This window comes from Callionymus lyra, chromosome 11 (assembly GCF_982586985.1).
Source record: "Callionymus lyra chromosome 11, fCalLyr1.hap1.1, whole genome shotgun sequence".
Taxonomy (NCBI): Eukaryota; Metazoa; Chordata; class Actinopteri; order Syngnathiformes; family Callionymidae; genus Callionymus; species Callionymus lyra.
In genome coordinates this window covers 4,555,267-4,570,325 of record NC_141828.1, presented here as the reverse complement: position 1 = coordinate 4,570,325, position 15,059 = coordinate 4,555,267, and the positions used below count along the sequence as shown (strand labels likewise).

At 45.5% G+C, this 15,059-nt stretch overlaps 1 protein-coding gene across 1 annotated transcript; it reads left to right on the top strand.

The window, feature by feature from the left end:
• Positions 1 to 291: 291 nt before the first annotated feature.
• On the top strand, positions 292 to 12,075 carry LOC148068981 (cytochrome P450 3A27-like). The gene is made up of 13 exons (XM_087802470.1): positions 292 to 421; positions 620 to 713; positions 1,023 to 1,075; positions 7,681 to 7,780; positions 7,929 to 8,042; positions 8,171 to 8,253; positions 8,598 to 8,740; positions 8,981 to 9,105; positions 9,257 to 9,341; positions 10,429 to 10,589; positions 10,653 to 10,879; positions 11,068 to 11,230; positions 11,320 to 12,075. Exons 1-13 carry the CDS (start codon positions 351 to 353, stop codon positions 11,389 to 11,391), a joined length of 1,491 nt encoding a protein of 496 aa, XP_087658596.1. The 5' UTR covers positions 292 to 350; the 3' UTR covers positions 11,392 to 12,075.
• The last annotated feature ends 2,984 nt before the right edge of the window (positions 12,076 to 15,059 follow it).

Below are 15,059 nucleotides of genomic sequence, written 5' to 3'. Positions count from 1 at the left end.
AACTAGTGGACGGCGCCACCATCTGGAACTGCCTTGCAAAGATGATTACGGAAAATAAGTTCAATTTCATTTAAATTCGTTTTTCAAATTCATATAAACGCACTCAATTTAAAAACAAAAAAAATTAACTATAAAAGACCATCTTCAAACAAAGATTTTGTAATTAAATGATTAGGTATTCTTCGAAAACAACTACAGTTTCATAGTATTATTTTGACCTCATGAGGGCCATACAGAAGCAGCCTGAGTCTAACAGTCCGAGACTCCGCCCATTGAACTCTGTCTCAAGTGTGTTGTTTCCTCTTCGTTTCTTCTCCGGGAGAGAAAGAGTGAAAAACACTCTTTTCAACATGTTCCCTTTTGACCTGTTTTCAGCCACAACATGGACTTTACTGGCAGTTTTCGTCGCGTTGTTTTACTTGTAAGTTTAACTTTGTTTCTCTCTGGATCATTTCTGGCTTTGAGCTGATGTTGCAACGAGTTGTCAGAGAGTTGTGCGACAATAACACTGTCGTTATAATATCGTTATAATATCGTTATAATATCGTTATAATATCGTTCGTAAAGGCAAATACTACACGAAATATTACCTCAATAATGAGACTAATACCAACAACAGGTATGGAGTTCTGCCTCATCGCTTTTTCAAAAAGCTGGGGATTCCAGGACCAAAACCTCTGCCTTTTCTGGGGACTTTGTTGGGATTTAAAAAGGTAAGATCTCCCTTTTACTTGTTACTCACACTGTTATCATGTGACCCTTTAACCTCTTCATAAAGTTAAAACTGTGTTCAGTTATATAATCTATATTTTCATAGGACAATTAAAGACTAACTTTTCATACCTTTTTCAAACATATTGAAAAATAAATCCATTAGTTATTATATATACTGTATATATATATATGTTTTTATAATGATGATATATGTACTGTCTAGTTCGAGAAATCAAGAGTAAAAGTAAGAAATGAAAGCATGTATCAACTGTTTTAATCTTTTAATCTGTGTTTGTTTTTTCTTCCAGGGATTGTACAGTTTCGACAAGGAATGCTACGACAAGTACGGTGACTACTGGGGGTGAGTCGTCTCTCCACGTGTTCTCTTTTATTCGGGTTATAGGTTATATCGTAAAGAGCTCATCATTTGGGCCTTGACATATGATTGGCAGGTGGGTAATGACTCGGACCCTTCAAAGCACGATAACATGGAAGTGACATCGTAAAACTGCAGCGTTACATAGTTTTATTACCTCCGTTATCTTGTGGTCAACTGTGACACACAGCCGTTGTGATGAGGTCATGATTTCAACCTTTTCAATGTAGATGACATCACTGTGTATCTGATGGTCTCGTTGAATGAACAACAAATGGTTTTATATAAACCCATAAATGGAACCTAAGACGTTTCAATTTCAAAATGTTCAGATTTATTTTCATTGGCCTTTAATATTTAAAGGGCAACTAATATGAAAACTCACTGACTCACATGTAGTAAGTAAGTAATGGTTATTTCTAGACCAGGGTCACAAACAATTTAACAGTCAAAAACAATACACAGTTAAAACTATATACTATAAAATGCCAAAACACATAAAACAAGTTTTAGTAAATCAGGGAAAAGCTCAAATAAAAGTGTATTGAGATGTTCCTTGAAGGAGTCAGTAGATCATCAAACACAGATGTTTCTTGAAGGAGTCAGTAGATCATCAAACACAGATGTTTCTTGAAGGAGTCAGTAGATCATCAAACACAGATGTTTCTTGAAGGAGTCAGTAGATCATCAAACACAGATGTTTCTTGAAGGAGTCAGTAGATCATCAAACACAGATGTTTCTTGAAGGAGTCAGTAGATCATCAAACACAGATGTTTCTTGAAGGAGTCAGTGGATCATCAAACACAGATGTTTCTTGAAGGAGTCAGTAGATCATCAAACACAGATGTTTCTTGAAGGAGTCAGTAGATCATCACACACAGATGTTTCTTGAAGGAGTCAGTAGATCATCAAACACAGATGTTTCTTGAAGGAGTCAGTAGATCATCAAACACAGATGTTTCTTCAAGGAGTCAGTAGATCATCAAACACAGATGTTTTTTTGAAGGAGTCAGTAGATCATCAAACACAGATGTTTCTTGAAGGAGTCAGTAGATCATCAAACACAGATGTTTCTTGAAGGAGTCAGTAGATCATCAAACACAGATGTTTCTTGAAGGAGTCAATAGATCATCAAACACAGATGTTTCTTGAAGGAGTCAGTAGATCATCAAACACATGTTTCTTGAAGGAGTCAGTAGATCATCAAACACATATGTTTCTTGAAGGAGTCAGTAGATCATCAAACACAGATGTTCCTTGAAGGAGTCAGTAGATCATCAAACACAGATGTTCCTTGAAGGAGTCAGTAGATCATCAAACACAGATGTTCCTTGAAGGAGTCAGTAGATCATCAAACACAGATGTTTCTTGAAGGAGTCAGTAGATCATCAAACACAGATGTTTCTTGAAGGAGTCAGTAGATCATCAAACACAGATGTTCCTTGAAGGAGTCAGTAGATCATCAAACACAGATGTTTCTTGAAGGAGTCAGTAGATCATCAAACACAGATGTTTCTTGAAGGAGTCAGTAGATCATCAAACACAGATGTTTCTTGAAGGAGTCAGTAGATCATCAAACACATATGTTTCTTGAAGGAGTCAGTAGATCATCAAACACAGATGTTTCTTGAAGGAGTCAGTAGATCATCAAACACAGATGTTTCTTGAAGGAGTCAGTAGATCATCAAACACATATGTTTCTTGAAGGAGTCAGTAGATCATCAAACACAGATGTTCCTTGAAGGAGTCAGTAGATCATCAAACACAGATGTTCCTTGAAGGAGTCAGTAGATCATCAAACACAGATGTTCCTTGAAGGAGTCAGTAGATCATCAAACACAGATGTTTCTTGAAGGAGTCAGTAGATCATCAAACACAGATGTTTCTTGAATGAGTCAGTAGATCATCAAACACAGATGTTCCTAGAAGGAGTCAGTAGATCATCAAACACAGATGTTCCTTGAAGGAGTCAGTAGATCATCAAACACAGATGTTCCTTGAAGGAGTCAGTAGATCATCAAACACAGATGTTTCTTGAAGGAGTCAGTAGATCATCAAACACAGATGTTTCTTGAAGGAGTCAGTAGATCATCAAACACAGATGTTTCTTGAAGGAGTCAGTAGATCATCAAACACAGATGTTTCTTGAAGGAGTCAGTAGATCATCAAACACAGATGTTTCTTGAAGGAGTCAGTAGATCATCAAACACAGATGTTTCTTGAAGGAGTCAGTAGATCATCAAACACAGATGTTTCTTGAAGGAGTCAGTAGATCATCAAACACAGATGTTTCTTGAAGGAGTCAGTAGATCATCAAACACAGATGTTTCTTGAAGGAGTCAGTAGATCATCAAACACAGAGATGGTTCCAAAGCTTAGGAGCAACAGTCTGGAAGGATTTCTCTCCTCTGGTCCGGAAGTTCAGGAACCATCAGTAGATTCTGATCCACAGACCTCAGAGCCCGAGCTGGGGTGTAAGTCTGGATCAGATCACTGATGGAAGGTCTGACCATGAATAGATCTGAAAGTAAGAACCAGAATTTTTAAAATTATCCTGAAAAGAAACTGGCAGCCAGTGAAGAGTTTGAAGGAGAAATGTGAGTTCTTCTACTAGAGCGGCTCAGAATTCTGGCTGCAGAGTTTTGTATGAACTGCAGGCGAGAAGATCCTTCTTGTTTAGACACAAAATAAACTGTTACAATAGTGTAAACGACACAAACACATGGATTATAAGATCCATATCGTGTTGTGACATCATTTTCCTAAATTTAGAGATTTTTCTCAGTTGAAACAGTTTCTGGTCAGTTTTCTTCAGTGTTGAACTAGAGACATGTCTTTGTCAAATACAACACCCAGGTCTCTCAGGCTCAGTTTGACAGACTGACCTAAGTCACCCAAGTAAATGTAACCAGTTGTAACCAGCTCCCTCTTTCTTCTTACTTTTTATTACACTTTTTCCTTTTTTTTGGCGTCTTTTTTTTGGCGTCTTTTTAATTTTTTCTTTGTGGTCGGATCTTGTTGCCGTTGTGCACAAAACGAGACCACTTTTACAACTTTTGCATACGGTTTTCTGCTATTTTCGTCACTTTTGGGAACTCCGTCGGCAGACACGCTCAGCGGGTCTATTGTTTACACAAGGGATCAGCTGTTGGGGTTGCGCAACACCGCTCTCTCTCTCAGCGCGGAATGGACGATTCCCGTGGAAATCAAGAGAAAAAGACGCGGATGCAGAGCAGGTCGGATGAAACAAGAGAAGAAACGTAGGTTCCGTCCCTTTATTCCATCGATCATCATGGGAAATGTACGTTCGATCGTGAATAAAACGGATGAGCTTGCTGCGCTGACCCGGCATCAGAGAGATTTCCGGGAGAGCAGCCTTCTATGTTTCTCGGAGACCTGGCTGACGGAGAAGATCCCAGACTCTGTTGTTTCCCTGGAGGGGTTCAAGATGGTGCGTGCGGACCGGGACATGGACGGAAAGAGGAGAGGAGGAGGAGTGGCGGTGTTTATTAATGAGAGATGGAGCGATCCCGCGCATGTCTCCATTAAAGAACAAGTGTGCACTAAGGACATAGAGTTCGTTGCGGTGGGCATCCGCCCGTATTACATCCCGAGGGAGTTCTCACATGTGATTGTGTTCACTGTTTACATTCCTCCCTCTGCGGACGCAGCCGCAGCGAGCGAGAGGCTGAGCGCCTCAGTGTTGGACCTGCAGCTCAAACACCCGAACTCTCTCCTGCTCATTAACGGAGATTTCAACCATGCCTCACTTTCCTCCATTCTTCCCACCTTCACACAATACGTGAAGTGCCACACCCGGGAGGACAAGACTCTGGACCTTTTATATGCAAATGTAAAAGGTGCTTACACCTCCATCCCCCTGCCCCCCCTCGGCCGCTCTGATCACAACCTGATACGTCTGCGACCTGAATACACTCCCATGGTGAGGAGACAGCCTGCACAGAAAAGAACTGTTAAGATGTGGAATGATGAAGCCAAGGAGAGGCTGAGAGACTGCTTTGAGTCTACAGACTGGAGCGTGTTCTCTCATGGTGATGACATCGACACCTTCAATGACCATTCCACAGATTACATAAAGTTCTGTGAGGGCAACGTCACACCGACCCGCAAGGTGCGGTGCTTTGCCAACACCAAGCCATGGGTGACCCCTCAACTTCAAGTTCTGCTGAACAAGAAGAAGAGGGTGTTTGCTTCAGGGAGCAGAGAGGAGCTTAAAGAGGTCCAGCGAGAGCTCAAGAAGGCGATCAGGACGGCCAAGGAGGAATACAAGAGGAAACTGGAGGAGCAACTGGCGCAGGGAAACACAAGGGATGTGTGGAAAGGCCTGAAGAACATCTCAGGTCATGGCCAGAGTGGAGCCAGAGCCACAGCAGGGGGAGACCAAAGATGGGCCACTGAACTTAACCAGTATTTCAACCGGTTTGATCAGGGCCCCCCTCCCCCCTCCATCTCTGCCCCCCACTCTTCACAAAGCTGTTTTTCCCCTGCTTCAGCCCCCTCCCCACAACCGTTCTCACCTCCAAGCCACCTTTCTCCCCCCCAACACGCCCTACTGCCTCAGCTGCCCAACCCCCCACAGCCACCTCTCTCTGTTACATCTGAACAGGTGAGGAGAGAATTAAGGCGACTGAAGATCAGGAAAGCTGCTGGACCAGATGGACTCAGCCCCAGACTGCTCAGGGACTGTGCTGATCAACTTTGTGAGTTGGTCACACACATCTTCAACCTGAGCCTCAAACTGGAGAAGGTCCCGGTCCAGTGGAAGACCTCCTGTGTGGTTCCGGTTCCCAAGGCGGTACACGCGAAGGAGCCGAGCCACTTCAGACCAGTCGCCCTGACCTCCCACCTGATGAAGACCTTGGAGAGGCTGGTACTCCGCGAGCTACGCACGACGGTGAGCTCTGCGTTGGATCCGCTGCAGTTTGCCTACAGGCCAAAGATGGGGGTGGACGATGCCGTCATCTACCTGCAGCACCGGGCACTGACTCATCTGGAAGCCGCCGGTAGCACTGTGAGAGTCATGTTTTTTGACTTCTCAAGTGCTTTCAACACCATCCAGCCGGCGCTGCTAAGGAAGAAGATGGAGGACGCAGGAGTTGGGACACAGCTGGCAGCATGGATGATGGACTACCTCACCAACAGGCCGCAGTATGTGAGGCTGCAGGACTGCAGGTCTGAGGTGACCATCTGCAGCACCGGGGTGCCTCAAGGGACAGTGCTGTCACCTTTCCTTTTTTCCCTCTACACGGCGGACTTTACCTATGACTCCAGCAGCTGTCACCTCCAGAAGTTTTCCGACGACTCGGCCATTGTGGGCTGCGTGTCTGGGGGGGGCGAGCTGGAGTACAGGTCAGTCATCAAGGACTTTGTTGACTGGTGTGAGAGCAACTACCTTTGCTTAAACACCGGTAAGACAAGGGAGATGGTGATTGACTTCAGGAAAAAGTCCCCACCACATCAACCGGTGAGCATCCAGGGCTCGGACATTGAGCTGGTGGACAGCTTCAAATACCTGGGTGTTCACCTCAACAATAAACTGAACTGGTCCACACACATCAACGCCGTGTACAAGAAGGCCCGAAGTCGCCTCCACCTCCTGGGGAGACTGAGGTCCTTCGGAGTGTGCAGACCACTTTTAATGACCTTTTATGACTCCGTGGTAGCCTCTGCTATCCACTACGCTGTGGTCTGCTGGGGAGCAGGCAGCACGGACCGGGACAGGAAGAGACTCAACAGGCTGGTCACGAGGGCCGGCTCTGTCCTGGGCCGCTTGCTGGACTCGGTGGAGGAGGTGGGAGAGAGGAGGACACTCTCCAGACTATCCTCCATCAGGGACAACGCCCTTCACCCACTGCACCTGACCGTGGAGGAGCTGGCCAGCTCCTTCAGTGGCAGGCTCAGGCACCCCCAGTGTAGGACGGAGCGTTATAGAAGGTCCTTCATCCCAACTGGTGTCAGGATATTTAACTCTCTACTTTAAATATCCTGATGCTAATCCGTACTGTGTTTTTCTTCTCGTGTGCTTTTTATTTTTATTTTTTCCCGTTTTTATTTCTATTTTATTTTATTTTATTCTATTTTATTTTGTTAATAGTGTTAAATTTCTAATTTTTGTAAATAATTGTATATTCTTAAGATCGTTTTTATTTTATTTTGTATTATCTCTTTTATTATTTCTTTTTCCTTGCACTTTATTTTTTAATCTGCGCTGTTGTGAAAGTGTGTTTCCCCTCTGGGGATGAATAAAGCTTTTCTATTCTATTCTATTCTATTCATCTCCAAGACGCAGTAACTTCTCATCATGACCATGATCTTAACTCATTACTTTAGAAAGTTGCTCTAAAATCTGGGCGAACGAGAGGTTACGAGAGTCCATTATGACGTAATAATGGCTTCACTCCTCGACACGTGTGACAATGACATCCACTGTAAGTGGAGACATTTTAATCACTTTATATATTAAACTAAATGATGTTAAAAAGTGAAAACACTAAATAAAATAATTAAATATACATATAACACTGTAGATCTACCAGCAGATAACTTTGCCCTCTGCTCTTGTCTGCAGGTTGTATGATGGGAGCTCCCCAACTTTGGTCGTTGCTGACCCAGAGATGATAAAGACAGTGATGGTGAAGGAGTGCTACAGCGTCTTCACCAACCGCAGGGTAGGTCCACATCTGAAGAAGAAACGTCTCCTCAAATGAGTCTCCATGGACCGTGATGTTTGCCGATGATACAGGGGTTGCCTGAAGAGCAGCTCAAGTGCGATTCGTCTCTGGTGTCCGTCGAGTCATTTCTGTGTCGTTTTCTCAGGAGAACAACATCCCTGGACCGATGGAAGACGCCATCACCAACGTCAAAGACGACCACTGGAAGAGGATCCGCAGCACGTTGTCGCCGTGCTTCACCAGCGGGAAACTCAAACAGGTGACCAGGAGGTCCTCGCGGTCGCTGGAGAAACCTCTCTGAGACCCCAAGACCATATTTTTACACAGTATTATTGTCATGTGTTTTAAAGATTCATGTCTACATCAATATTTCTTTTCTCCTTTCAGATGTTTCCTCTCGTCACGAAATATTCCGATCGCCTCATTGAGAGTCTGGGAAAAATGGACTTGGAGTCTGTGGATGTCAAACAGTATGTTCATGGATCACATTGTGTTGGTTTTTTTGTGTTTAGAAATAACACTTTTTATATAATTAACCCTGAAGAATCTGTTTCTTGTCATTAACAACAGGTTCCAGCGACTCACAAGTAACAATCTGTAAAAACTACTATGATGCGTTCAAAGTCATCTTCTCATACTTCATAGACATGTCCAATATGAGGACAACTCTGTATTTTAAGGGACATATATTCACCAAACATACATGTTTTCACAATCTTTGGGGGCTCGTGTACCACAACACGGGGACTGACCTGACTCAAATGTATCGTTTTTCTGTCAGAAAAGCTTCTTTTTTTTTCATCTCTCCCTCTAGGTTTATGGGGCCGTACAGTCTGGACGTCGTGACCAGTTCTTCCTTCGGTATCGAGGCCGACTCCATCAACCAGCCGGACTCCCCGCTCGTAGTGAATCTCAAAAAGATTCTGAACTTCAGGGCATGGCCTCTTTTCCTCGTCTGTACGTCACGTTTCCCACGCAAACAAACGCATCACTCACCGATGGTTAGGCATCATGAGGATGGTGGGATGGCGGGGTGGTGGGATTGACTCAAGACACAAAATCAGAGAGAAAAACACAAACATAGACAGACATAAAACAAATGAAACAAATAAGCATGACCTGGATGAATGAGAACCTTCACGGACGTGCTACATGCAGGAAGTTGTTTTAACAGCCACTCACTATTTTTGTGTTCAGTTATGTTTCCTCGCGCTCGTCATCTGCTGAAGTTTCTGAAGATAGACTTCATGAACCTTCAGAGCATCAACTTTTTCTACAACATCATCAAGAAGTTAAAAGAGGAGCACCATGCCGACAATTTGGTGAGTTTTTGTCCTGCGATAAAGAGTTTTATTTTAGTTTCATACTTCATTTCTATCATTGATTTATGTTCAAACCACCTTCGAAAGTTTCCAGCTTATATTTGCTTGTCTTGGGAAAAATGTTTCCACATTGTATCCTTGTGTCACACAGAGTCGGTCAGACTTCCTGCAGGTTATGATGGAGAATGAGATTCCAGATTCCACTGTCAGTGACAATCAAGAGCAACCCAGTAAAGGTACGAGTCGTCAAGTTGTGTTTTTAATTTTAGCATAGCAGCTAATACAAAGCTAACGCACCAGGTAGAAATGAGTTTCAATTGTTTTTGTTCTGATAAAACGGATGTTTCGGGTCATTAAGCAACAGGGTACGTGCAATGATGAGTTTATCCTCCATGTGGAATTCCCCCTCAGCACATGAGTCACTGTGTAGTCTGACTTTTGATTGGCTGCCGCAAATTGACGTACAAGAAGTACAGACGCATCACTGACGCAGCGTCACCACCGGACATAAATCTCCTGGTGTGAACCCTTCTCTAGACTAAAACGATCCAAACACGGAGTCTGTTCTGTTCCAGTCGTTTATTCGCCGCTTAATACAAGCCCAAAATACAAGCTTTACGATCGATCGGTCACAATTTGTCCCGGTGACTGTACAGGTCAATAGCCTCGGGCAGAAAAGGTCATGAGCTTCAGAAACATCGCTATATTTAAGGCAAATTTCCCGCCCAGGGGGTCGTCCTTTCCGGCCAAATGGTTATCTCAAGTTCCCTGTGTCACGATCACCCGTAGAGACATCCTGATTTGTTTTCTTGTAATCTAATCATTGTCAATCAAATGTTCTCGGGTGGGGGTTTACGTCTTTTAGCCCCCCTTTCCCAGGTGTGTCTTTATTTATTTTTTAATTTAAGGTGTGATTTGTAGATAAACAGATGTTTTAAATTACCGGTGTCGTATCTAGTTCTGATCCGAGCTTGTCTTGAAAGTGTGAATCAGTCTGGAGTTTAAGCTCTTAGATCAAGCGAGTCATTTATACTTTATATTTTGATTATCTTTTAGCATTAATTTAAGTATGGCGTATATGTATATAATCATTTTAATCTAACAAGACTGTGTGAACAATCCATGTTCCAAGAAGTTACCTTTTTTCTAGCCTATCGGAATATTTGATGATGTATAAAAACATACAAAATTGTGTGTATTTTCTAGCATCATTATATTTCAATCTGGTCAAATGAAACATCTGTACAGACCGAAACATAAACAAGACCTGTTGACGACACTGATGTTGGACTTGGTCATGGTTTGATGGTCCGTCTGTTTCAGGTTTGACCGAACACGAGATCCTCACTCAAGCTTTCATGTTCATTTTCGGAGGCTACGACACGACCAGCACCACCGTCACCTTCGTTCTTTATCATTTGGCGACGAACCCGGACAAGATGAAGATCCTGCAGCAGGAAATCGACGCCCGTTTCCCAAAAGAAGTACACGTTACTCTCTCTCTCTCTGAATGTATTGTGACCTCTGACCTCACTCTTCACGTCCAGGCTCCAGTTTCCTACGATGGTCTTCTCGACCTCGAGTACCTGGAGCAGGTCATTTCCGAGTCCATGCGTCTGAGCCCCACTGCACCACGACTCGAAAGAGCCTGCAAGAAAACCATCGAGATGAACGGACTCACGGTTCCCAAAGGAACCTTGGTTGGTATCCCTGTGGCGCTGCTGCACAGAAGCCCCAAATACTGGACCGACCCGGAACGATTCCTTCCAGAGAGGTGAGAGAGTTGATGAGCTTATCTTGAAATATCTTGAACAGTTCTCTGTAAACAGTTAGTGTTCAGCCTTATTTAGTTTTGTCACAATCACTCATTTTAAACCCAGGAATGTTTACATTTAGGAAAAAATAAGTACTTTATTAACACAAAAATGACTATAACGTGTTACAAAAACGCTAAACCTACAGGTTCAGCAAAGATGGCGGCGAGGAGGTGAACCCGTACGTGTACATGCCCTTTGGACTCGGACCTCGGAACTGCATCGGCCTGCGTTACGCACAACTGCTGCTTAAGGTGGTGATGGTTCGCCTGCTGCAGAGTTACTCCTTGGAGAGCTGCAAGGACACGATGGTAACACAAACACACACACACACACACACACACACACACACAACCTGTTGTTTGTGTGTTTCACTGACTCGCACCAACGTCTTCCTCAGATCCCGCTGGCGTTCGACTGGGCGTCCAGACCCGTGAAGCCCATCAAACTGAAGTTCATTCCCAGACACTAGACCAGTGGTTCTTAACCTGGGTTCGATCGAACCCTAGGGGTTCGGTGAGTCGGTCTCAGGGGTTCGGCAGAGCCTCCGCCGCTGAGGTCCGGACACACCCGAATTATCGTATAAATTCATGATGACACGCCGCGCTTGGCCATCACTGGCTGCAGATGATCATGCTTCACTGTTTGGCCAATCAGTGCTGCGGTGAATTTAGTGCTCAGTAGTCAAAGTACAACTTTCTTTGTTTATACTTTAATCCATACTAACTATGTTGGGAAAAAGAAGAAAGTGGTCGAATATGTACAACATGGATTCATATGTATACGGAATGTGATGGGAGTGAGCGTACTATCTGCATGATTTGGAACGCCAAGTTGAGCAACTCTAGTCTCGCACCGGCAAAACTAAAGGAACACTTTAGACGGGGAATACAGAAACATATCATATACTTATCTATGTCTAGAATTAAAAAAAAAAAAATCATATTTTATTTTTCACTAAAGAGGGGTTCGGTGAATGCGCATATGAAACTGGTGGGGTTCGGTACCTCCAACAAAGTTAAGAACCACTGCACTAGACGTTGTAGAGCATCTTTAAGAACCATATTGTTGTGACCTCACCTGCCGTTGTATCTCCAATGAAAAAGACACTGATTCTATTTTTGTAATTCCATTAAATTTCTTTAACATCCCTGAATCATCGTCATATCTTGTCGCTCCAGTTCTGTATCCGTTGACAGTTCTGGTCCGACTCTCGCTGGTCCCCGTCTGTCCATGTCATTATTTATGCCACTAGAAATAGAAGTAGTACTAGTTGTAGTAGTAGATTTAATTTTTGTAACAGTTTCACTACTTGTAGCAATATCATCAGCAATAGTACTAGTACATGTGTAAGTAGTTTAAAATTGAACTGTTGTGTTTAACGATGCTGAACCCAAGAGCAGACAGAGGCAATGTTCAAGGGAATACAAAAAGGGGTTTATTGAATAGGAGGGGAGCAGGTAGTGGATGAGGAAGCCGGAGGGAGAGCGAGGTGGACGAGCTGGAGTGAGTGAGAGGAACAAAAGGTTAGATGTGGTCCAAAAAACAACAAGAGACTAGAGTTAGGGAGCGAGGTAGCAAATAACACTGAGCCAGGCACGTATAGTTACCACGGTTGTGTGTAGTACGATCTGGCGCCGACCGCGGGGAATCCAAGGGTTTATGAAGGGGGTTGATTGGGGATCAAGACCAGGTGAACATGATTGAAGATGAGGACCAGGTGTGAGGTGAGACGACAGGGGGAGTGGCAGAACAGGAGGAGGAAAACACAGCAGACTGCTGTGACCACAACAGTACCCCCCCCTCAAGGGACGCCTCTAGGCGGCCTAGGCCTCTTTGGGTGAGCCCGATGGAAGTCACGGATGATGGAGGGGTCGAGGATGAGACCCCGCGAAACCCAGCTTCTTTCCTCTGGCCCATAACCCTCACAATCCACGAGGTATTGATGCCCCCTGCCCCGACGACGAACGTCCAACAACCGCCGGACTGTGAAAGCTGGGTGGCTGTCAATCAAACGGGGAGGAGGGGGGAGGGGGGGGAGAGAGAGCTGACGGAGACTGGCTTAAGGCGAGAGACATGGAAGGTGGGGTATACGCGCATGGCTGGAGGCAGCTTGAGTGTGACAGCTGATGGGTTGACGATGGAAACAATGGGGAAAGGACCAACAAAACGAGGGGTTAGCTTCTTGGAGCCAGTCTTTAGGGGGAGATCCTTGGAGGACAGTCACACCTGTTGGCCCACCCGATAGGCAGGAGCGGGAGCCCGGTGGCGGTCGGCAATGCGCCGTTTCTGCTCGGTGGAGCGCAGCAGAGCGGAGCGTGCGATCCTCCACATCTTGCGGCAACGGCGGAGATGGTGTTGAACCGAGGGGACGGAGATGTCCTCCTCCTCGGCGGGAAACAAGGGTGGCTGGTACCCCAGGGAACATTCGAATGGGGACATGCCGGTGGCCGCACAGGACATGGAATTGTGGGCATTCTCGATCCAAGAGAGATGGTCGCTCAATGCAGAGGGGTTGCGCGCAGCCACACAACGAAGTGCGGTCCCTAGGTCCTGGTTAGCTCTCTCAGCCTGCCCATTCGTCTGTGGTTGGTATCCTGAAGACAGGCTGACAGAGGCTCCAAGCGCTCGGCAGAAAGCCTTCCAAACTTGGGGGATAAATTGGGGGCCACGGTCAGAGACGAGGTCAGTGGGAATCCCGTGGAGGCGGACGACATGCTGCACAAGCAACCGGGCAGTCTCGGTGGCAGTGGGGAGCTTGGGGAGGGCAATGAAGTGAACTGCCTTTGAAAATCTGTCAACCACCGTGAGTATCACAGTGTGGCCCCTAGAGGGAGAAAGACCGGTCACAAAGTCAATGCCGATGTGAGACCAGGGCCGACCAGGAACGGGAAGGGGGCGTAACAGACCAGCAGGAGCTTGATGGGAGGACTTAGCCCGAGCACAAACCGTGCAGGCGAGCACGAATGCCCAAGTGTCAGCGTCCATCGCTGGCCACCAAAAGTACCTCTTCAGGAGGGACAGGGTGCGGACCACTCCAGGGTGACAGGCAAAGCGCGATGTGTGGACCCACACCAGAACTTGGGAGCGGACCGCACGGGGGACGAAGAGACGGTTAGGAGGACCGTTACCCGGATCCGGTTCGGTGACTTGGGCCTCCCGGATGAGGGACTCGATCCCCCAGGTGACGGCAGCGATCCTGAGACAGGAAGGAGAGAGGATAGTGTCAGGGGAAGCCGGTGCGTCCTCAGGGTTGAACTGACAAGAGAGGGCGTCAGGCTTGATGTTACGGGAACCCGGACTGTAAGTGAGGGTGAAATTAAAACGCCCAAAAAACAGGGACCATCGGGCTTGGCGGGAATTAAGGCGCTTCGGTAAGGAAATAAGGCGTTTGGCGGTGTCCCCTCCCTCCACGGGGTGATCAAAAACCTTCCTCATTTCCACAACAAAAAGATCAAAATTATCCCTAACTGGAGAATCACTGTCCTATAGGGCTGAGGCCCACGCTAAGGCATTACCCTTAAGTGACCCCATAATGTAAGCTATCTTAGCCCTTTCAGTGGGGTAGGTGAGGGGTTGTTGACTGAAAACTAGGGAACACTGGATCAAAAAGGCCCTGCACGTACCCATGTCCCCAGCATAGCGTTCGGGCGCAGGAATGAGAGGCTCTCGGGCACGTGGCAGGTAAGTAAGTAAGTAAGTAATATATATTTATATAGCGCTTTTCGAGACCAGGGTCACAAAGCGCTTTAACAATCAAAACAATACTCAAAACAGTACATACTTCAAAGATCAAGACAACACCGAGAACAACACAGGAGTTCGAGAAATTCAAGGAAAAGCCTGCACAAATAGAAACGTCTTAAGATGTTTCTTAAAGGAGTCAGTAGACTCCATCAAGCGCAAAGAGAGAGGAAGATTGTTCCAAAGCTTAGGAGCAACAGCCTGAAAAGATTTCTCTCCTCTGGTCCTGAGCCGTGTGCGTGGAACCATAAGTAGATTCTGATCCACAGACCTCAGAGCCCGAGCTGGGGTGTAAGGCTGGATCAGATCAGTGATGTAAGGAGGAGCCTGACCATGAATAGCTCTGAAAGTAAGAACCAGAATTTTAAAGTTGATCCTGAAAGAAACTGGAAGCCA